The 22,317-nt window shown below is 42.4% G+C and overlaps 1 protein-coding gene across 8 annotated transcripts in view; it reads left to right on the forward strand.

Moving 5' to 3' along the window:
- Positions 1 to 10,962: 10,962 nt before the first annotated feature.
- LOC130195909 (CUGBP Elav-like family member 2) overlaps positions 10,963 to 22,317 on the forward strand; it is a 29,396-nt gene continuing 18,041 nt past the window's right edge. For 5 of the 8 annotated variants that reach the window (XR_008832133.1, XM_056417692.1, XM_056417693.1 and 2 more), the window contains exons 1-2: positions 10,963 to 11,209; positions 20,988 to 21,184. Coding sequence is in view for 7 of the 8 variants with exons in the window: in XM_056417692.1 (XP_056273667.1) it covers positions 11,097 to 11,209; positions 20,988 to 21,184 (310 nt within the window). In the remaining variant the exon portion in view is untranslated. Of the gene's footprint in view, positions 11,210 to 13,529; positions 13,839 to 20,987; positions 21,185 to 22,317 lie in introns of those variants that run through there. The other 3 variants (XM_056417694.1, XM_056417698.1, XM_056417699.1) reach the window with 2 other exon arrangements.

Below are 22,317 nucleotides of genomic sequence, written 5' to 3' on the forward strand. Positions count from 1 at the left end.
TCTCTTTTTTCAGTAGCTGATTGTTTGCATTTGCTTGAATGGAATAGAATAGATTGGAAATATTTTAACAAACTGAGTTTCAGATGTTGAATTTTGTCCCTGCTCGTTTTAGACTTCCAGACAACGTGTGTTGTCCAATCAGTGTGCAGTTGGTTACAGTTTGAATCCAGGATCCTCCCTTGCAGCATGTGCGATGCATTAGCCTAGATTTGGGCCGATTCTGCAGAGTTGCCATCCTGCACTTCAACTCGTGAGATATGTGGGAGAGTGCTTGGCAGTCGCGTTGCACAGGCCAGAGTTCCTCCAAGATCGATGGTGGATTGTGAGGAGCCATCTCTGGTCTTTAGAAGCGTGTCTGACAATATGTCTCCCATCCCAGTAGAGCTTTTTTTGTTGCTTTTTCCCCCTCACTGACCACACGGTGTCATTCTTCACGCACAGACACTGAGGCATGCTGCTCGGGGCACATACCGACACCGCAGCACTCGCCAAAAATCCGCTCACAAACCACATATTACGAATGTAAGAAATGTGACAGGTTCACTTAGTTGATTATTAGTCATTATCTCACAAGTCAAACCAGCTCCAGAAGGGCCATCCGTCATGAGAGGACCTACAGATGACTGGGACTGGAAATAGGATTTACAGCCACTCAGAAGCTATTAGGACTTAGAAATCTATAGAAGGGAATGTGAGATAGTAAAGTGGGTCCCCCAGCTATCAGAGGAGGACTATCATATTTTATGGGGCAGGTTTTGTATGTCTCATCTAACGTTTTCCATTTAAGTCAGATGCTCCAGTGAACAGGTTGGCAACTGTTAAGTCTATATCCGAAGATTTTTACGACCAGTCATGCTTGACTTCACATACTGCACTCTGAAAGGTCTAGATGTTTATCAGATTCTCAGTGCTTCTATTTAATTCTGGGAACAATTATCAGACCTGTGCTGGATGGACCTCAGCAGACTACTTAGTTGACAGCAGATCGGAAAGAAAAGAAGTTTCATTTAATTTATCATTTGTAAACAGGGGTAGTACTTTAATATAAATGATTTGACAGAGGGATGTGATGTGCATAGCAGCCTTGTGGGGAATGAGCTGTCGGAGAGCTTTTAAGAAAAGTGCATAATTGATAAGTTTAGGTAAACCTCGTTCAGACATGAATATGTGATAATAGTCTCATTTCTGTCTTGATTTGCTGTTACAGAAATCAGGTTTGATTCATGACTACATCAGGATACCTTTCAGTCTTCTATGGAGCAAAAAATAAGATTATTTCAGTTTTTCCCTCATTTAACTCATTTAAAAATCACTGAATTCAATGCCTGTATTTAGTGAGTGCAGCTATGGTTTCATAATAAATGGTATTAAACCCTGTGCTCTTAGATACCTTGATTATATGTGGCTGCATCATAGTGTCTTGTAAAAAAGCCCATTCATCTTTTAAACTTGTGAACTTGTACTGTCTCTCGTCTTTGTGTATGCTGCTCCTGATGGGAATCTACCCGCTCACACTAAATCAAAGAGGAAGTGGAACAAATGTGTGCAGTAAAAAGAGGAAGTGAAAATGTCTTCCGCTGACATTTCAATGTGGTGTAACTTTTGTACCATATGAGATGCATTCGCTCATGCGAGCAACAATGATAAGTCATTTAACGCAGAGTTAGAGGGGGAAATACAGCACATTGATAAATAAAGGAATATGATTGTTGAGAGACAGAGGAGGCTTTGTGTGAACTAAAATGGCACGAAGGTCAGCGTTAGCCGTATCCTCTGGTGCTAAAGTGCTAACTCCGCTCGTGGTTGCAGGCCTCTCCCTCTTCAGTCACACATGCTGGTGTCAGGTATCGTACAGTCCCAGCTTGTTGCTAGCATCTGCCAGACCATAAATGTTACTGCCCAGTGCTGGTAAAGATAGAGCTCTGCCTCATCTGACATAAAAAACAGGATTATATCTTTATCTCTTATTAGCTCAAAAAATGTGTTTCACCTAGATGCATGTACACCCTGCTTCATAAACAGGATCTAATTCTGATGTGATACAGAATATACATGTCACTTCCCCTGCGTTAAAACTCACATGCGCAGTCCTGTGCATTCGAGCGCTCCGCAGAACACGATGTGCACCGAGCCAGAACAGTTTCCGTTTTAAGCCACAATAACACAGGCGGTATTTGTTTGTGCAATCAGTCCCAGGAGAGCCTACAAGTGGGAAAGAGGGAAAGCCGACGGTTGCGTTCACTCATCACGAGGCCCCCTGCAGTACTGTAAACATGTGCTGCTATTCGACTTATTGCATGATGGGCACGAGTGTGTTTTATTTCTTCATGCACTCACACCGCCTTTTCTCTTCACTGGGGGTGTAAACCTCGTTCAGACAGAATTGTTAAAGTCATGTGCATGTTATGTTTATGTTAAAAACATATATATTTATAGTATATATTGCACAACACAAAACAATGTAAAAGGATATTATTACGACACATTTGTTCATATTCTTTACATTTCTATAGAGATTTAGAAACGTCTCTATTTGTGTTCACCAGTCTGTGTCTCTGTCCATCACCAGTGTTATCAACAGGTGGTGCCAAATTCAGAGCCCAAGACGCCGCACCCAAGACCCCGCTGCCAAGTCAGGACCCGAATCGCCTCGGACTCCCCACCACTCCCAGTGCTCTGCCCAGTCGTGCCCCTGCCCCACCTCCCTCTCCACCGGCTCCTGCCCCATCATCGCTGCTCCCCGCGGCCTCTGCTCTCTCCCACCGCTTCCTCCAAAACACCGGTCCGCAGTGTTGTAACTGAGACCGTCAGCACCTACGTGGTGGGTGCTCTTCTTTTATTCCATCAGAATTAGTGCATGTGATAACACTTTCCCCCTATTTCACGAATATTCACAAATTTATGTGATAGATATTGTGTTGTTGACCAGTGTCGCTAACGCCTTCTGTTTCATAAATATGACTTAGATCCGAGATGAATGGAAACAAGATCTGGATTTGTCCTGGATGCAACAAACCTGATGACGGCAGTCCCATGATAGGATGTGATGACTGTGACGATTGGTATCATTGGTGAGACTCTTTTCCTTCTCATTCCCTTTCTGCTCTCATGACTCTCTTTGTACCATGGTGTGTTTTATATAAGATTATAGTTTAGCATTGTTTTCAAATTGAGTCAGTTTCGGACAGATATCAACATCTTTATTTTAACTAGAGGGTCGGGAAAAATAAATTTCTTATCACGTTGGTCCATTCTGGCTCATTCAGTGAAACGACCAGTGAGTTCAACTTAAAAATGTTCAACAAAAAAAAAAAAAATGTGAAGACGTCATGTATAGGTGATTCTCATTTAAAAGACTCAAATATATAACGAAATATAAAGTAGATGGTAAAGATAAGAAAAGATAGTGGCATGCTATGTATAATTTAGTTAAATTAAACTTTAGAGCCAACAGCAACAGAAAATACAGTTGTGTAATGTTATGCTCAGTCAAGAGTACGTTTACTTTTATTTGTACCCATTAATTCTCCGAGCCATGGAGGTCCATCCATCAGGAGTAAATAAGTCGGGCAGCTTGTCTTTGACTGAATGCACCTGTAATGGAACATAACTGGAGCCCTGTAAACATAAACTTGAGTGATGGTGTTACAACAGTTTAGCGTTGGTTTGTTGTAAGTTTGCAGCGACATAATGCCGCCAAGCCACACAGCTTTCCCGTGTCATCGTATCCAACTGGAAAACCATGATGCTTCCAAACGATAGATATCTAATTGTACCAGCTCTGCTTTCTCATTGGCCTTTTCTCCTCCATGGTCCCACTGCCAGTGCAGTCCGGTTTGAACTCTCACACTTAAAAATGTAATTATCAGAATGTACAGAAAGACTTGGTTTCTATAGAGAGTATGAAGCGACCTTATATCTATGGAATACTTCTCTCGGTGGCCTATAGTATATATATATATATATTTTATTCCAGACTCATGAGTCCATAAAGCAACAAACACAACAACAACAACAATGGATAAAATACAATACAATATGAGGACACGGGTACAATCACTGCAGTTAAAATGTCACTTGTGGTTAAAAACAACATACAAACAATTGTTCTAATGTTTTCAGAAACAAGAAAAATACCTCGTATCACTCTGTGTTGGCTCAGTTAAGGCTTTTATATTGACATTTTCTGAGTCATTTAATCAACATTTAAATTGATATATAAAATTCCTCAACACAGCAGTAGTGTGGTAGTTAGCTTTTTCCTGGCGAGGCCACTTGACAGGCTCCTCAGACATTGATTGACGGTTGGTTTCCCCATTTCAAAGCGGGTATTCAGCTTATTTGACAGTAATCATCGAGTAAACTTGACATGTCTTGAACTGAAGAAAGTGCCGTATCGAACTCGACGATTTGGGACAAATCCATGTGCTGTAACACCACTTGAAGAATTGTAAAAAAAAAAACATCACCATCTTTTCACTTACCTGAACCCTCTTCTTTCTCGTCTGCCCAGGCCGTGCATTGCTATGACGACAGCCCCCCCTGAGGACCAGCAGTGGTTCTGTGTTAAATGTTCCAGCAGGAAGAAGGACAAAAAACACAAGAAAAGGAAACACAAAGTGCATTGAGACTATGCAAAAAGCACATATTTTGGACTTTTTTGGACTTTAAGCCATCACTGAACACTCGTGGCACCGCTGTAAAATAACAATTCAAAAGAAAGTTTAAAATTGTGGCTGAAACTAACTAATGATTTTTTAAAGATGTCGGCCATTGCATTGTGAGTCGTTCAGAAAAAAGGCTTTAACCAGCACATATCCAGCCTTAGTTCTCGTGTGGGTTTTCCCTTTTCACCTGTAAATCATTTGCTTGTTGTTTTGGATGTCCAGTCGTAGGAGATCATGACGATTCTGTTTGTATCAAGAGGCCATGACAATTTGTCTCAGATGAGAGCTCAACAATGCAGAGAACCAGAAAACGACTAACATCCATGTCATCATTTCTGTTTCCTCTGTGTTGCCACCAAAGGAATGACGACCAAGTCGAACCTTTCTCCAGTTGTCTGCAGTATCATTGAAATGTCATGTATATAATGAGGATGGCATCAGGTGTGTATAAATGTGTCAATACCAACTTCCAAGCCAAGTGCATTTTGTTCTTAGGATTCTGACTTGTTAAATCCATTTTCAGATATTGGTTTTTAACTCTAATTATTTCCTGTAATTTCTGTACATTTTTTTTAAATTTAAAGTTTTATTTTATTTTTCTTCATATGGATATGTCCTGGAGTTAATACTGTAGCTGTGCTTGTAATGTAATTCGCTGATATTTCAATATTAAAGATGAGTGGTCTGTGTACTCACAGACCGTAAGACGTAAATGTCATTAACATCCAAATTGTACCTTTTAAAATGGATTTAAATATCTCTCTTTTTTCAGTAGCTGATTGTTTGCATTTGCTTGAATGGAATAGAATAGATTGGAAATATTTTAACAAACTGAGTTTCAGATGTTGAATTTTGTCCCTGCTCGTTTTAGACTTCCAGACAACGTGTGTTGTCCAATCAGTGTGCAGTTGGTTACAGTTTGAGTCCAACATCCTCCCTTGCAGCATGTGCGATGCATTAGCCTAGATTTGGGCCGATTCTGCAGAGTTGCCATCCTGCACTTCAACTCGTGAGATATGTGGGAGAGTGCTTGGCAGTCGCGTTGCACAGGCCGGAGTTCCTCCAAGATCGATGGTGGATTGTGAGGAGCCGTCTCTGGTCTTTAGAAGCGTGTCTGACAATATGTCTCCCATCCCAGTAGAGCTTTTTTTTTGCTTTTCCCCCTCACTGACCACACGGTGTCATTCTTCACGCACAGACACTGAGGCATGCTGCTCGGGGCACATACCGACACCGCAGCAGGCTCGCCAAAAATCCGCTCACAAACCACATATTACGAATGTAAGAAATGTGACAGGTTCACTTAGTTGATTATTAGTCATTATCTCACAAGTCAAACCAGCTCCAGAAGGGCCATCCGTCATGAGAGGACCTACAGATGACTGGGACTGGAAATAGGATTTACAGCCACTCAGAAGCTATTAGGACTTAGAAATCTATAGAAGGGAATGTGAGATAGTAAAGTGGGTCCCCCAGCTATCAGAGGAGGACTATCATATTTTATGGGGCAGGTTTTGTATGTCATCTAACGTTTTCCATTTAAGTCAGATGCTCCAGTGAACAGGTTGGCAACTGTTAAGTCTATATCCGAAGATTTTTACGACCAGTCATGCTTGACTTCACATACTGCACTCTGAAAGGTCTAGATGTTTATCAGATTCTCAGTGCTTCTATTTAATTCTGGGAACAATTATCAGACCTGTGCTGGATGGACCTCAGCAGACTACTTAGTTGACAGCAGATCGGAAAGAAAAGAAGTTTCATTTAATTTATCATTTGTAAACAGGGTAGTACTTTAATATAAATGATTTGACAGAGGGATGTGATGTGCATAGCAGCCTTGTGGGGAATGAGCTGTCGGAGAGCTTTTAAGAAAAGTGCATAATTGATAAGTTTAGGTAAACCTCGTTCAGACATGAATATGTGATAATAGTCTCATTTCTGTCTTGATTTGCTGTTACAGAAATCAGGTTTGATTCATGACTACATCAGGATACCTTTCAGTCTTCTATGGAGCAAAAAATAAGATTATTTCAGTTTTTCCTCATTTAACTCATTTAAAATCACTGAATTCAATGCCTGTATTTAGTGAGTGCAGCTATGGTTTCATAATAAATGGTATTAAACCCTGTGCTCTTAGATACCTTGATTATATGTGGCTGCATCATAGTGTCTTGTAAAAAAGCCCATTCATCTTTTAAACTTGTGAACTTGTACTGTCTCTCGTCTTTGTGTATGCTGCTCCTGATGGGAATCTACCCGCTCACACTAAATCAAAGAGGAAGTGGAACAAATGTGTGCAGTAAAAAGAGGAAGTGAAAATGTCTTCCGCTGACATTTCAATGTGGTGTAACTTTTGTACCATATGAGATGCATTCGCTCATGCGAGCAACAATGATAAGTCATTTAACGCAGAGTTAGAGGGGGAAATACAGCACATTGATAAATAAAGGAATATGATTGTTGAGAGACAGAGGAGGCTTTGTGTGAACTAAAATGGCACGAAGGTCAGCGTTAGCCGTATCCTCTGGTGCTAAAGTGCTAACTCCGCTCGTGGTTGCAGGCCTCTCCCTCTTCAGTCACACATGCTGGTGTCAGGTATCGTACAGTCCCAGCTTGTTGCTAGCATCTGCCAGACCATAAATGTTACTGCTATGTGCTGGTAAAGATAGAGCTCTGCCTCATCTGACATAAAAAAAGGATTATATCTTTATCTCTTATTAGCTCAAAAAATGTGTTTCACCTAGATGCATGTACACCCTGCTTCATAAACAGGATCTAATTCTGATGTGATACAGAATATACATGTCACTTCCCCTGCGTTAAAACTCACATGCGCAGTCCTGTGCATTCGAGCGCTCCACAGAACACGATGTGCACCGAGCCAGAACAGTTTCCGTTTTAAGCCACAATAACACAGGCGGTATTTGTTTGTGCAATCAGTCCCAGGAGAGCCTACAAGTGGGAAAGAGGGAAAGCCGACGGTTGCGTTCACTCATCACGAGGCCCCCTGCAGTGCTGTAAACATGTGCTGCTATTCGACTTATTGCATGATGGGCACGAGTGTGTTTTATTTCTTCATGCACTCACACCGCCTTTTCTCTTCACTGGGGGTGTGAACAGGATGTGGTTGTTTTCTCGGAGCGATGCACATTTGCTGCAAGTCACACGACACATTTCACGGGGCATCCGTGTTGCCATTTTGTGTGCTATTATTTTACTTCTCCAACCGCTTCTGAGCAAGGATGCAACCGACAAAGCCCTGGTGCACACAGCATTATCATCCTGAGCCTTTTCTGGTGCTCTTTACATGTTGGTAGATCAGAGCTTTCTGAGATCCGGTACTCAACGTGACGCCCGTGGCGCTGACAGTCCTGCGCAGCAGAAAGACATCATAAAGAGCTGGATTTCAGCGTTTAAAATATTCATGTCAGCAGAAAAAGGGAAGGGCTGACAGGAAGAGCTTTGTGTGCCATGATCAGGGGAAGTGGAGCCCCTTCACGCTGGTCTTCTCTGCAGTGATACCAGAACACATGACCCTGTTTCGGATTACTTTCCGATTTAATGTCACATTACTCTCACAGCACAACACCTGTGGGAGAGTGAGACCTAGATTTAATTTCTCCTGGGTTTTGTGCAAAGAATATTGTGTAAAATTGCTTTCACATTTTTTATCGGATGCCATAGTGACAGTAGCACATGCTTTAAGCTGCTGAACATTGCAGTGCACATATTCATAACTAACAATAGAGATGTGTACTGCAATGTTCAGCAGCTTCACAAACTGTCCTGCCTTCATCATATTACTGGCTATATGGCTCATAACTTAGGCAACGCTCTGTCCAATGCAAATTAACATGCAAGGACTTTTTGTGATAGCATTCTTCAATATGCCATCAGTTGGAGCTTAGGGCCTGCAGCAATTTAAATGATATGAAGAATGTCCTGTCCTGTCCGTTCTGCAGCATTACATACAGGTACATGCCATATATATACATATACATATATATATGTGTATGTATATATATATATATGTGTGTGTATACAGACTGACAGCGCTTATTCGCGAGTTTACTAGCCCGACTGTTTGTGGTTTAACCGCGTCATACGCGTCGTTGAGGGGGCGTGGCTTATCTCCGTTACTTTGCTCCGTGGAAAAATATTAACCACTTTTCCTACGTTCTACTTCTTGTGGAAATGCCACACACGTCGTAACATCTAGCGCCCCGGTGTCTGGGTTCATAACATCACCCGTAGGCGCACACAGCTCCGTGAATGTCACTCCGACGACGTGAATGACTTCCGGTTCCAGCGCCACGAGAGCAGCAGCAGCCAATTAGATCCAACAGCGGAGCAGCTCAGCGCTGATTGGCTCTCACAACGCAGCGTTCTGGTTCTGTGCTGTGACGTCGTTAGTTAGTGACGGGGTGGGGGGTGAGGCTGGGGGTGGGGGTAGAATCACCAGATGTAAAGAAAACAGAAAGCAGAAGAAAAACAATCACCAGCAGGGACAATGAGGAAAGTCCAAAACATCCCGAATCACTCCAGCTGGTCATTCAGAAGGGCACTGATATTATTGATAGATTTACGTTACTTAATAACGAAAGAAACACTGCAACTTTATCTATTTCCGTCTGCTCCTTCACAATAAAAGCCCTGCACCGGAACACTGGTGAACTAATATCTGACATTAGGTTGTTCAGCTGAAGTAAGACGGCATTGAAGGCCTAGGTAGAAAATGCACGGCCCGCCACTGTACATATATATATATATACCATGTGATATTTCAGTTTTTATATACCATGTGATATTTCAGTTTTTCTTTTTTAATAAATTTGCAAACATTTCTACATTTCTGTTTTTTTCTGTCAAGATGGGGTGCTGAGTGTACATTAATGAGAAATAAAATTAATTTTTTGGATTTTAGCAAATGGCTGCAATGAAACAAAGAGTGAACATTTTAAAGGGGTCTGAATACTTTCCGTACCCACTGTATATATATATATATATATATATATATATATATATATCCCACTGACTGACTGTCATCCCCAGGAAATTTCCTTCCGGTCACACTTCTTTATACTTAATATTTAACATCTAATTTCACATTACACTTCAACACACACTTACAGTACCCTGTCTATAGCACTGTTATCTGTTAGTGCACTTTATTTGTATACCATTGTAAATGTAATGTTTAAATTTGTGCACTATGTTGACTGTTGATTGTTGTTGTTTTGTTTGTCTGTCTAATGTACACACCAGCCGCCAAGTCAAATTCTTCATGTGTCTAACACACGTAGCAAATAGATGTTTCTGATTCTGATATTGGATTGGATTCAATCTATTGTCATTGCACAGAGTACAGGTACACATGCAACGAAATGTGTTCTCTGCATTTAACCCATCCTTAGTTATTAAGGAGCAGTGGGCTGCAGTGATGCGCCCGGGAAGCAACTGGGGGTGCAGTGCCTTGCTCAAGGACACTTCGACTTGCAACTAATGGGGAGAGCAGGGATCGAACCGACAACCTTGGGGTTGCAGGACGACCCCCTTACCCCACTGAGCTACAGCATGTTCCTGTATGCAATTCTGCAGAACGATTGAGTACATTATTCTCTGGAATACTGTCGGTAGGCCCGTAGGTGGAACCTGTCCTTATTTAACAAGTATTAATGCGTACTTCAATGTATATGCTTGTGTTCTCCCAGACTATCCTTATCCACATATCCACCGTAGAATAATAATGACATGAGGTTGTCAGCTTTCCACTCATCTCCCACTGGTGTATCATCAGCCAGCCCCCAGGGGGGACAGGAACATGTATACCTCCGCAGGAGCTGCCAAGAGAATGGTTGCTATATTTACCTCCGTTATGTACCACCTGTACATGTGAGCAGAATGTTTAATGTAAAAAAAAAAAATTAATACATATAATGGCACAGTTTGTAGGATACTACGAAGCCATTTACAGAAGTATGCCTGCCTCGGCCTTCATGTGGAGCGTTCATACGCAGACGTGTGACACCAAATCAGGACTTGTGGATGAGATCTTGAAGCAACGGTGTCGATGTTTTCTCCAATTCCCCCCCAATCTGACAGTGGTAATAAATCATCCGTGTCCAATTTGCCCAACTTTTCCGAATATGGGTGTCAATTAGTGCACGAGTGCTACACTGTGGCGACAGCGTTACAGCCTGCAAACTGGGCTGCTGCAGGCAGCACAATGCATTAGTGCACGATGAGCTGTCAGAGAGGATTATTTCAGCCACGCCAGTCAGCGAAGGGGGTGGGCGCCGCTCTGCTGCACTAAAACCGAGGAAAAAGAGTTGGCGGGAGACAGAGAAAAGGGAGAGAAACACATAGAGGAAAGAGGGAAAGAGAAGAAAGTGTCCATTACACCGGGCGGATTTTTCCAGAGCACCGATGTTGGAACACTCTTCTGAGCTGGCCCTGGTGCAGAGTTTGTATGCCAACAGCATGCGCTGTCCCCCCTCTGCGACCGGGATCTCTGTCAGGAATGAGGAGCTGCCTATGAGGTACGTCGGGGTCGGCCCCTCATTCAAATCTGGGCTAGCTTTTGTGGAGCAGCCCGTATTTGGACTGCTTCTTTGTCTGGGCTGAATATTGTCATAGGCTGTATTGTTGAGGCGTTCTCCCATGCTGTGACTGTGGGACTGGGGAGGGGGGGATTTAAAATAAATAAATAAAAATGTAGGATCCAACGAACCACGTATTTGAATCTAATGAATTTGGTCATTCATGTCAATTCCGTCTTGCAGACAAAAACATGATTACATCAGATGGAAGTGGGATTAGTTTTCAATTGTATCTGAAAAGAAAAATCAATACCATGTAGCACGTGTTATTACCTTTCTCCTCTTTTTCGAAGTTCCACAAGGGCTCAGGTACATACATGAATTGTGAATAAAGAAAGAGAGATGAATGTGATGCAGGTGTTTGTCTCTGATATGAAAAAGACAAACCGGTGTGACGAGATGTCTACTGAACCAACTCAGGCCTTCTGGTGCTCCTTCAGTCCAAAACAATAAAATATATCAATTATCTTTAAAAGAACATGAAGGAACATATACATCCATTGAGGAACGCTCAATAATCCAGTTGAATTTGATCCTCCAGAGGCAGCGTTATCACGTGTGCTCAGTTCATCTTAACCCAGTTGATTTCCTCTAGGAGGAATAAGATTATGTTCTCTACTCTCCATTTTGAGAGCCCTTTACTTGGTCGCCATTCTGCAAATGATTTCACGGAAGGCAGAGCTGAGAATAAGTGTGCCTACAAGTTTGAGGTGACGCGTTGAAAAACCCCACGATGTGACCCATTGGGGTTTTAAGGCTGGCCTATTTTCATTTTTTTAACACTGTGCAGTTTTTCACAGAGGGGTGAACATTTAAATGCTGGATGATGATGATGAGGGGTAAGTGGGACCTAGGGTCCACTGCATGAGGGGAAAACATTTGATGTAAACAACAAAAGCATGTATACGTGTGGAGGATTAGGATGGGATTATAGTAGTAATAATATCAGATTAAGAAAACAAAGCTAGAATTAGAAGTTACTGGCAGCTATGCATCATCCTCTATAATCCAGTCCAAAAAACATTTCTTAGAAAAGAGACGAACATAAACTGGTGCGATGGCATAATGAACTGTATTGAAAACTGTACTGTATATATTATGTACCAATGCGAGAAACAGGAACTGCTCTTTACAAAAATCCTTCCCCCTTTTAAAACAAACCCATTCAATAAGATCCCCCGAGAGCTAATTGAGTCAAAGACAAATATGCTGCAGATAGGATTGCATTATTATATTGTTCCTCCATTTGAATGAAATCCGATTCTCCACAGAGGTTTAGACCATCTTTTTATAGCAACACCTTATCAGTAATGCATGTTACATAGTGGGCTCGTCTGCATGTATGGCAAAATAGGTCACATATCACATTATGCAAACAAACCTCTTCTAGGCACTGTTTTATAGAGCAAGCTCTGCACTTGTTTCAAGTTGCCTTGAAATTGCTATGGATACAAGGATTAAATTGGATTTCATAAAAGGTGGGGGTGTTATTTAACACTGGCTATGAATAATATGTTTGGATTGTGCAGCTGCTGGAGCGATACTGAAAGGTTTGATAATTAGGCAAGGCCCCCCCTGCCTCTCTGCTATGGCAAACAGTACTTGACAATGCCCCCCCCCCCCCTACCCAAGTGTTGAGGCCTCGCCCTGCAAGTCCAAAACAACAAAAGAAGATAAGCTTCCCCTCCCCCCAGGGAAAGAACAGCCCAGCACAAAAGGGGAAAATGACCTACGACCCTGAAGAAAAGCATGGCCGAAAGACAGCGAGGAAAAACTGCACTTTAACCATCTCACTTTGGACCGGAAAAGATGTATGGACCGATATGCAAAAGGAAGACAATAAACAAGCTGGAAATAAAAAATAAACGGGCACCTAATATAGACTCCTAAGAAAATGTGGTAAAAGGAACAACATGATCCATCTTGATGAGAATCACCTGTTTTTTAAAATATTAAAACATGCAAAATGGCTCTGCAATCGGAATCCTTATATTACCAATAAAGAATGACCGGGGCTGAGTCTCGTAATGGAGCATTTCTCTCTGAAAAGGCTGCAGAATAACAGTCAATAACAATGGTGTGCACAGCAGATAACACATCATGAACTACAAACAGGTCACTGACCTCTCACGTGCCTCTATAGGGGCATTACAGTAATTTTACATCGGGTTCGAGGCTCCGTGAGGCTCGCCGAGCAGCAGCATGGTTTCAGACTTTTGTTGAAAAGGCCACGCCTCTGATTTGCTGCAGCTCGCTGTGCAGCGTGACAGCGGCTCGTCTGAATTTTTGTTTCAGTCGCGGACGACGGAGAAATTAGCAGGCAGGAATAAGGCGGATACCGGTTCCTTCTCGCTCTCTCCCCCCTCGCTCTCGTGCCGTTTTGAAGAAGACGCCCCCTCCCTGCACCTGTTCAGCTTCGTCTTGTTGCCGTCTCGCAGGAGTTGATCCTCTTGCGGAGTGAGCGGTCTTCTCATTGTTAGACGGACGTTATTATGAGCATGACTTCGGCGTTCAACCTGGATTACCACCCTCTGACCGAAAGTCGGTTAATGACTTCGAGCGACACAATGTAAGTAATCGAAGTATCGATTAGCGGTGTGTTCCGGGTTTTCTCCGCGTCAGCGACCCACATTTACGTGTGCGTGTGTGTTTTTGTGGCGAAAACCAGCAGTTCAGCGCGAGCAGTTGTAGCTAGCCGTTAGCTTAGCGAAGCTAACGCTGCTAACCACACGAGCAGTGACGGTGCGCAGACCTGGAGTTGAAGTAGCTCGTCTGAATACGATAATAATGGAGGCAACCGCAACATAAGTTGATTAACTACATTTAATACGACTAATAACGGCCGCACGCGACGTTTTTGGGGCGCTAACAGCTTGTTAACCGAAGTAAACGCAGTTCGCTAGCTCGCTGCTGGACACCAGGCGCGCCGAGATAGTCGGGCGACATGTGCTTCCGGAGACCACACATTTCACGGTTTCCGTAATAAACTGCGTTATGTGTTAGCTTTTTGGAGCAACAGTGGCGATCGTACGTATTTTTGACTTTACTTGTTCAAACAAAAGCGCCGCGGTCTTTGTTAGTTTTCCTAGTTGGCCAAGTTTACGTTGGACGTGGTCGATCAAAACGGTACGTGTTAAAAAATGTGCACTTATTAACGGGTCGTTGGGTAGAGTCACATCGTCGAGTTGACGTTACGCTATTTATGCGTTTTTGCTGCCGCCATTATGTTGTATTTTAGTTTAACCGCAGAAGTCGAGCTTGTTTGTAGGCAGCACACGGTCCCTCCCTGTCTCGGCTAGCTATCGAGCGAGCTACCGTCGTTAGCCGCACCCGTCCATGTTGTAGGTGGAGTGCTTACTTAACGGGTGAAAACACGTGGTTTGCTACATTATTGAGTCCATTACTGTGCATCTTGTGACGGGGCATGTACAAGGAGATAGGATCCGTCCACGAAGCACGAAGGGGCATCGTACACCGCCGTCCTCTCGACACAACGCCAGCTAACGTTAATCCAATTTGACGAACATTTCTAAAACCACACGGCGGATGCAACGCGGTTTTAAATTTTATTAGCGTTCACTTTCAGCCGTGTTCACTTTGTTCTTTTTGTGCAGTGAAGTAGGCCTGATCCTTTTTGCATTCATGGGTTTGCGCGTAAATATATATTATGATTAAACACGAAGAAAAAAAAACTATTTCTTGTGTTTCAGTAGTTTTTTCATCAACTTGTATCTGTGTGGTTTAGACGAAACTCAGCAAGGTGATATCGTAAACTGCGTTCAACTGTAACAATGGCCGACAGTCTAACTTCTGCTTTTTTTTGATGACATGGGATGGTATTTTGTAGGCTCCGTTTGTGAATGTTGTTGGACAAAAACATGCACTATGAAGATATACACTGAAGGAAATTGTGATGGATGCATTTCACTGTTTTGTAACTGTTAGCCGATCGATTGGGCAATTTATTAATCACCCCTACTTTCCAATGATAATCCCAAGCATGGGGAATTTAATATTTTCATAAAATGGATGATTTTATTTTTTTATGATCTCACACAGGTTATTCTTTGTAGGCTATCTCACCAGATAGTGAGTTGGTGATTTAGATCTGGTTTCAGATGTATTTGATTTATTTACCCCCCCCCTGAATGTTGACAGGAAGAGTGACTACGAGGGCTTAAGTGTGATCCTTTGGCAGCCACTGTTTGCCGTGTCGCTAAACTAAGCGTCACAGTGATCCCTTTTGTTGTGGTCAGGGAGCTGTTGATCTGTACGAAGTGTAGGATCCTGGCACATGGTGTGGGGTGAGCTCCTCTGGCCAGCTGTTCTGCTCACTGCAGCTGCGATGGGGCCAGATGCCATGGAGCCAGATGTTAAAGGCCAAGGAAAGGCGGGCTGTGATCCAGTCTATCACCTGTTCCTCTGCTTCTAGTTTTGTGCTGCAATAGTTTCATGACTGGCTGTCCTGGAGCATCACGCACATCCATGGAACGCTCATAATCACGTACCCCATGTGTGGTGTTGTCATTGGATGTTGAGCAAATTCTTCTGGAAGCTTTGCAAACAACAGATATTGTAGGACATGGTTACATAATACCAGATGCACCCATCATGTCATGATAGCGTGGCCGTTTAGTTATTAATAAAGTCTAACCTAGAGGCATGTCAAATAAGCAGAATAAGCTATTTCTCTGTTTGAGGTTATTATTCTAAAATTAGAAACAATTAACCTAATATTTTCAAGATTATGTACCGATCAGGTCAGCATGCTCATGGCCCAGACATCAGTGTCTGCATTCCATATTAAATTAAAAGGTGTTTTTGAGCAGTAATGGATTGGTTTGATGTGACAACAAGAACTGATGTTTTTTCTGTCTGCAATCGGCTTCCATTAACTCTAAATGACCACCATTTTGTGTATCCAAATTCTGAGTGATTTTTATTTATTATAAATTGACCTACAAAATACCACCAAACAAAACACGACTTGTAGCATTCGCTGTACTCTACTGCTTACTTTCCCACAATGTCCGATGTCAACATAAAATAATTTGTGCAGTATTTGTAAGCATGAACTGGAAGCAAACATATTTAGTTGAGTCGAGGCAGTTTGCACCCTCAAAGTAATCAAGTGCAATAGCTGCTTGTAGTTGGCTGTTTGTCTTCATTTTAGATGCATGTTAAGGCTCCTGCTTCCATTGAGCCTCTACCTGAATATTTACATTTAATCTACACCTGATACCAACAGGTGTGAGCAAAGTTGATCTGGTCAGGAGTCTGAAGCCGTTTTCGTTCACACAAGCCATGCGTTAGCGATGTCATCCATAACCGTCGGGGACGCTTGGTGTGATCATGGAGCTAATGGGGCGGGCCTTGTCATCAGATGCTGGCCGTCTGGTAACATGCGGCCGTTCAGAGGCTGATTGAACATGTCTGTCTTCATCAGGGGAAATGCAACAGTGAAATCAGGCCACATTGAGCTGCATTGGACTTGATGCTAGGAGGAAATTTTTCCATTAGAACCACAATGTGATGATTAGGGTCAACCACTTAGTATGGAAATCCAATAACATCCTTCTCTACTGCTTTCTGGCCTCAAGCGTCATCTATCCTGTCATTATTTCGTCTTTCAAACCTGAGCTACGGTTTGTCTGCTTCTTCAGGGGTCCACGGCAAACATTATGTAAATCCTGCTGCTGTTTTCTGTGACCATTTTAAAACTCCAAGAGTGTCGGGAGGATGTTTTCACTCCAAGTTTGTGAAACCATATTCAACCTTTCAAATGATATCCTACCTCTTTATGTAGCTGTGGATTAAATAGATGAAGGCAGAAGAGAGAGCCTTCGTGTTTTGCTTGACGGCTGTCAAAGATATTGTAATGCCATTAGAGACATTCTGTCTTGTTGAATCAGCTTAAAAAGCCACTGGTTTCCTCAAAGAAGAAGCAACTTGTTTTTTTTCGGGGGGTGGGGGGTAATACTAGCAAACAACTGTCAGGCAATGGCTTTTCCTCTTTTCTCAGATGCATTAGTGTGTCGGTGTGATCTCTGACTTTTCTTTTTATATTTCCCAATAGAGCATGTTGGCAGTGTACTGCTGGTGACCAAAACAGCCTATGGCAAAGAAGTGTTGGTCTATTACTGAAAATGGGAAGATACTCTGCAAATTAAAACACTGTCCCAACCAATCTTGTTGACACAATATTTTAATAAAAGCAAAATTGGGATTTATATATTGCGTTTCAAATGATATTGATAAATGGCCACAATTATATTTCCGTCCATCAGCAGTGGTGCCATAATGCAATCCTATGAAATGTGTTGCTGCTGGGATCCCTGATGGGACCCCTGATGGTTTAGGGACAAACAATGCTGAGCTTTCAGAATATTATTCATTACCAGGCAAATTGGCTGACTTTCTATTATGGGCACGGGAAAGGTGTCGCTGGCATACTTGCGCGGTCAGAGCTCACCAACGGGACAGACACATGGGCCAAATAAATCACCTGTTTTTATGGGTGGTGCAGCAGTAAGCATGTCGTGGCTCTGGCTCTGAATGACTCGTCAGCTGCTACGAGGTCTCTGAAAGCTCGACGAGCTGCCATATCGCAGGGCATAAGACTTCATTACTCCTGTCTGGGAGCACTGTGTGGAGAAGGGAGCAGAGTTGGGCAGTAATTGAATCAACTCGTATTTTTGAATTTGTATTGATGTGCCTATATTTATTCTATATCTGTCTGCTTTTATATTATATTTAATCTGAAGTAATGGCGATTGAAGACGAGGCTTACGTTACAATAATAAGACAGAGGGCAGTCTTTGCTTCTGATTTCCCTAGCAGTCAAATAATTTGCATAACACAAACTCGACTATAGGCAGTTTTTCCCACTGGATTTGTGAGACTGGTGGGGCATGGTCATAACATGACGTATGTTTTAAAGGTTGATGTATCATGGAGAGCAACACAAAGAGCCTAGCTCTGAGAAACTCAAACTATTAAGACATTTAGGCGACTCAAGTACTGCACTTTTGTACAACTTGGACAAGACTTGCTAACCTAAATTAGATACGAGCCTCCAAAGCTGCCACTGGACTATAATTCTTCAACCGGTATAATATCGGTGCCTTCTCATTGGACACATTTCCTCACGCGTTGAGAAAATAACACTGATACATTTCCACCACGAGATTCAATGCGAGTCTCGATATTTCTGGTGTCGCTCACCAATGCGAGACATCCTGGTTACTCTGACATCACTGTCAACAGTTATCAGAAACTAGTTTCTGCTAAAGAAAGAACTTCTGTGCAAACTGTTGACAGTGTTAAGGCGCACCGTAGCAGCTTTGTGTTTGCATACTGCCACTGCTGTATTGACATAGCATTAAGCAGCTTTAATGGTATGCCACTCATCCACTGATGGATACTACCTAATGTCAGCATGTGTCACTTGAAACTGATATGCTACTTGAAGATACTGATCCTTGAAAACAGCTGTTACCTTCTGGGAGCTACGCTAGCAGAGCTAGGCCCAGTTAATCGCTATCCCTTTTTTATGTAATGGTTCGGTTATTTGGTTTCTTTGGTTAGACGAGGAGCCAGACTATTTCTCCGAGCTTAAGAGTTGCTGATTTTTTTAACCTTTGGACAGAGCTAGGCTAGCTTTGCCCCCCCCCCTCCCCCCCTCCCCCTTTCCAGTCTGTGCAAAGCTTACTGGCTGATTGTGTTGGCTTTATAGTTGCCTACAAATATGATTGGGTAAACATTTTCTCATCTAACCTGCAAGAAAGAGAAGGGTATTTTCCAAAATGACGAACTATTCGTAAATGATAACGCAAAAAAATAAAAATAAAGATTTTCTATAGTTGTTGCTATATATTGTTTCCTTTAAAAAAAAGTATTTTACTTCAGTCTGCTCTGAGTTGTTTCTTTTCCCTTCAGCAGTTTCTTAAGCTGAAAAGACAATGCACAGCTGCAGGGGGCATGTGCGCCTGATGAATGTTAAGGAGACTCTGTCAAAGGGAGTTGATTTTGAGCCTTCGTGTTTTTGAAAGCAACGACACAATTCCAGTTTTTCGAGTGCGGTTCGCCGTCTCTACAGCACGATCTCATTGAAGGGTTCCTCTGCAAAATGGCGTCAGAATGCTACTGGCAAAACATGGATAAATGGTGTCACCCACCAGCGCTGTAGCCTTCGACATGTTGCAAAGGATCTCTCTGACTCGGCCCATTGTGCTGTGGAGCAACGGTGAATAGTGTTCTCCGGCATGGGCGAACAATATGTGATTGTTCCCCTGCTGTGGCGAAGAAGCTGTAGGTTACTCTCTGTACCATCGCCAAAGAGCCTGAGGCGGAGATGTACTGCAAAATCTCCGTCTGCTAACCAGCGATTCTTGGAGGTTTAGAGCTCTGCGTTGCTGGTTTCTTTTAGCGGTCGGAGCTGGTGGGAGGGGTGCATTCACCCCTTTTTTGGCGGAGAGGCTTTTGTTTTACCGGAGCGTTAATTTCTACTGTTTATATGAATGCATCGACAGCCTCCGGAAGAAAAAAAACATTCCTGCTGAGGCGTGGAGTTGGATATCAGAAGAACAAGAGCTGACGTGTGATTCGTCAGCATGTCATTTCGGTCCCTCAAGGAGTTTGGTGTTTCTGCGGAAAGACTGGGCTCAATTTGTAAGAGATGGATGGCTCGCGTCCAAAGGTCTGTGTGTGTGTGTGATATTGCTTTTACATTAGTGTATCTCTTTGACAGTCTCACTTTTCACAATGTTGTTGAAATAATTTTGTGTGTGTGTGTGCCACACATCTTTTGTGCCACAGTCTACACTTCTTGTGGTGTACTTGTGGCCCTTCTTGACCCTCTGTGGTCCTCCATTGTGCATTGGAAGTGATGCTTTGTGCTTAACGTGATTTCTCCGCCTCGACACAAATGGATGGCTGTAGCTCTGGCCTCATTTCTGGTCCCAGTGCCTCTTCACCTGTCAGGAAATGTTTGTGCCGTTGAGTTTGTTTGGGAGTGACACCTAGGTGTTGAGCTCGTAGAGACTGGTGGTTATCGATTCTTTGTCCCTAAAGCTTGCCTCCAAAGGAAAAGGGCACAATCCAGTACTTCACTCAACTCAGCCATAGCTCTACTACTCCAAGATTGTTAAGTGATATGTTGTTGACTCGGCAATTCGGTGTTGTTGCGCCATCCATTATTGGAAACAATATATTGTTTATGCGTCGACTTTGGTGTACATGTGTTAAATTGTTACAATTATAATAATTTAAAGCTCTATAAACCATCTGACTCCTTGGTAGTAAATGTGAAATGTATAAACACTATCAAAGCACATTACGATTAGTTTAATGAATCACAATTTAGCCTGATGTTTGGTTGCTTTCACACATGCAGTCCTCCACCGTGACGAAGCCCAATCATTTTCAGAACCAGCCAATATGCAAACAAAGGTTTTGCTGAGAAAAGTTGCATCAGCTATTTGGAAGTATTTGTCTCTTAAAAAGGCATTTAACGTGTTATGCCAAAATCTGAATTGGGTGGATATCATCCTACCTCTCAACAAAAACAATGCATTTGATTTAGCTATTTCAGGAGACAATTATTATGTGAATCTTAACAAAATTGTGAGCTGTAGGTTTTCTGTGGCGGCAACAATACAGTTAAACAATTTTTACCGATGCGGGTGTATTAATAATGGATTCTTTTTCTCTCTCTTAGCAACGGCAACGGCAGCAAGATGAATGGGTCGATGGAGCAATTGGACCAGCCGGACCCAGACTCCATCAAGATGTTTGTGGGCCAGATCCCGCGGGCCTGGTCAGAAACAGAACTTAAAGAGCTTTTTGAGCCCTACGGAGCTGTGCACCAGATCAACATCCTACGTGATCGCACCCAAAATCCTCCTCAGAGCAAAGGTACGGAAAAATATTATTTCAGTCATTATCGGTTCGACTACGGCACAGAGGTCTTTGAAAATATAGTGGTGAGCGATTAGCTAATTAATTGGGTGGATTAAAACCAGATATGGCAACTCTGTAGTAACCAGCAAGAGTAAACTACATTTTGAAAGTCTCCAACCCAAAAATTCCAAGCTCCTCCGGCCTCATTCTAAAGCCCTCGTTTCAAAATGCATGAATGTGCACTTCCTAACTTCTAAAGGTCGGGGAGAACAGGGTTAGGGTTATAATTGCAAACCCTGTCCAATTACCTCTTCAGATGTATCATCTAGTTATCATGGTAATTTCGGGGGCGGCTTTAGCTCAGTGGGGTAAGAGGGCCGTCCTTCAACCGCAAGGTCGTGGCTTCGATCCCCGCTCTCCCCATTAGCTGCAAGTCGAAGTGTCCTTGAGCAAGGCACTGAACCCCCAGTTGCTTCCCGGGCGCTTCACCGCAGCCCACTGCTCCTTAATAACTAAGGATGGGTTAAATGCAGAGAACTAATTTCCCCTTGGGGATTAATAAAAGTGTATATTTAATTTAATTTTTTTTAAATTTAAATGTACCATACACAATTATATAATGCAACAATGACGGTACCATTTTTAGATCGGACACAATCAAAGAAACAATTACAGCATATAGTAAACAACTGCTGAGTTGTATATAACATAATAGTTGTCTATGATATAATAGTTGTATATAACATAATAGGGATGGAGATTAGCTTTAGAGACAATCTAGTTATCGCGTCTCATTTGTCAGAAAACACCTATTATCATTATCATGATTGTAAATGACAAACATGTCTTTTGTTGGTACTCATAACTGTCAAAATTAATGCGAGAGAGTGCGTATAAGTAGACAGCCAGGTTTGCCATTCATCATCTCATGCATTAAATGATGGGACAGGCTCATTACAGTCCTGCCACAGATACTTGATATTTTATTTTGTTGGTCCACCATTTGATTTATTGATTGCTTTTGGAGGTCTAATTTCCACAAATATAAAATAAATCTTCTTAAATAAATTGCCTGCCTTAGCTTTAACAATTTATACGAAATAATCTGATTTACAATTCATGATCCGTTATAAAGTGTCCTGCCTCAC

This window comes from Pseudoliparis swirei, chromosome 6 (assembly GCF_029220125.1).
Source record: "Pseudoliparis swirei isolate HS2019 ecotype Mariana Trench chromosome 6, NWPU_hadal_v1, whole genome shotgun sequence".
NCBI classification, from domain to species: Eukaryota; Metazoa; Chordata; class Actinopteri; order Perciformes; family Liparidae; genus Pseudoliparis; species Pseudoliparis swirei.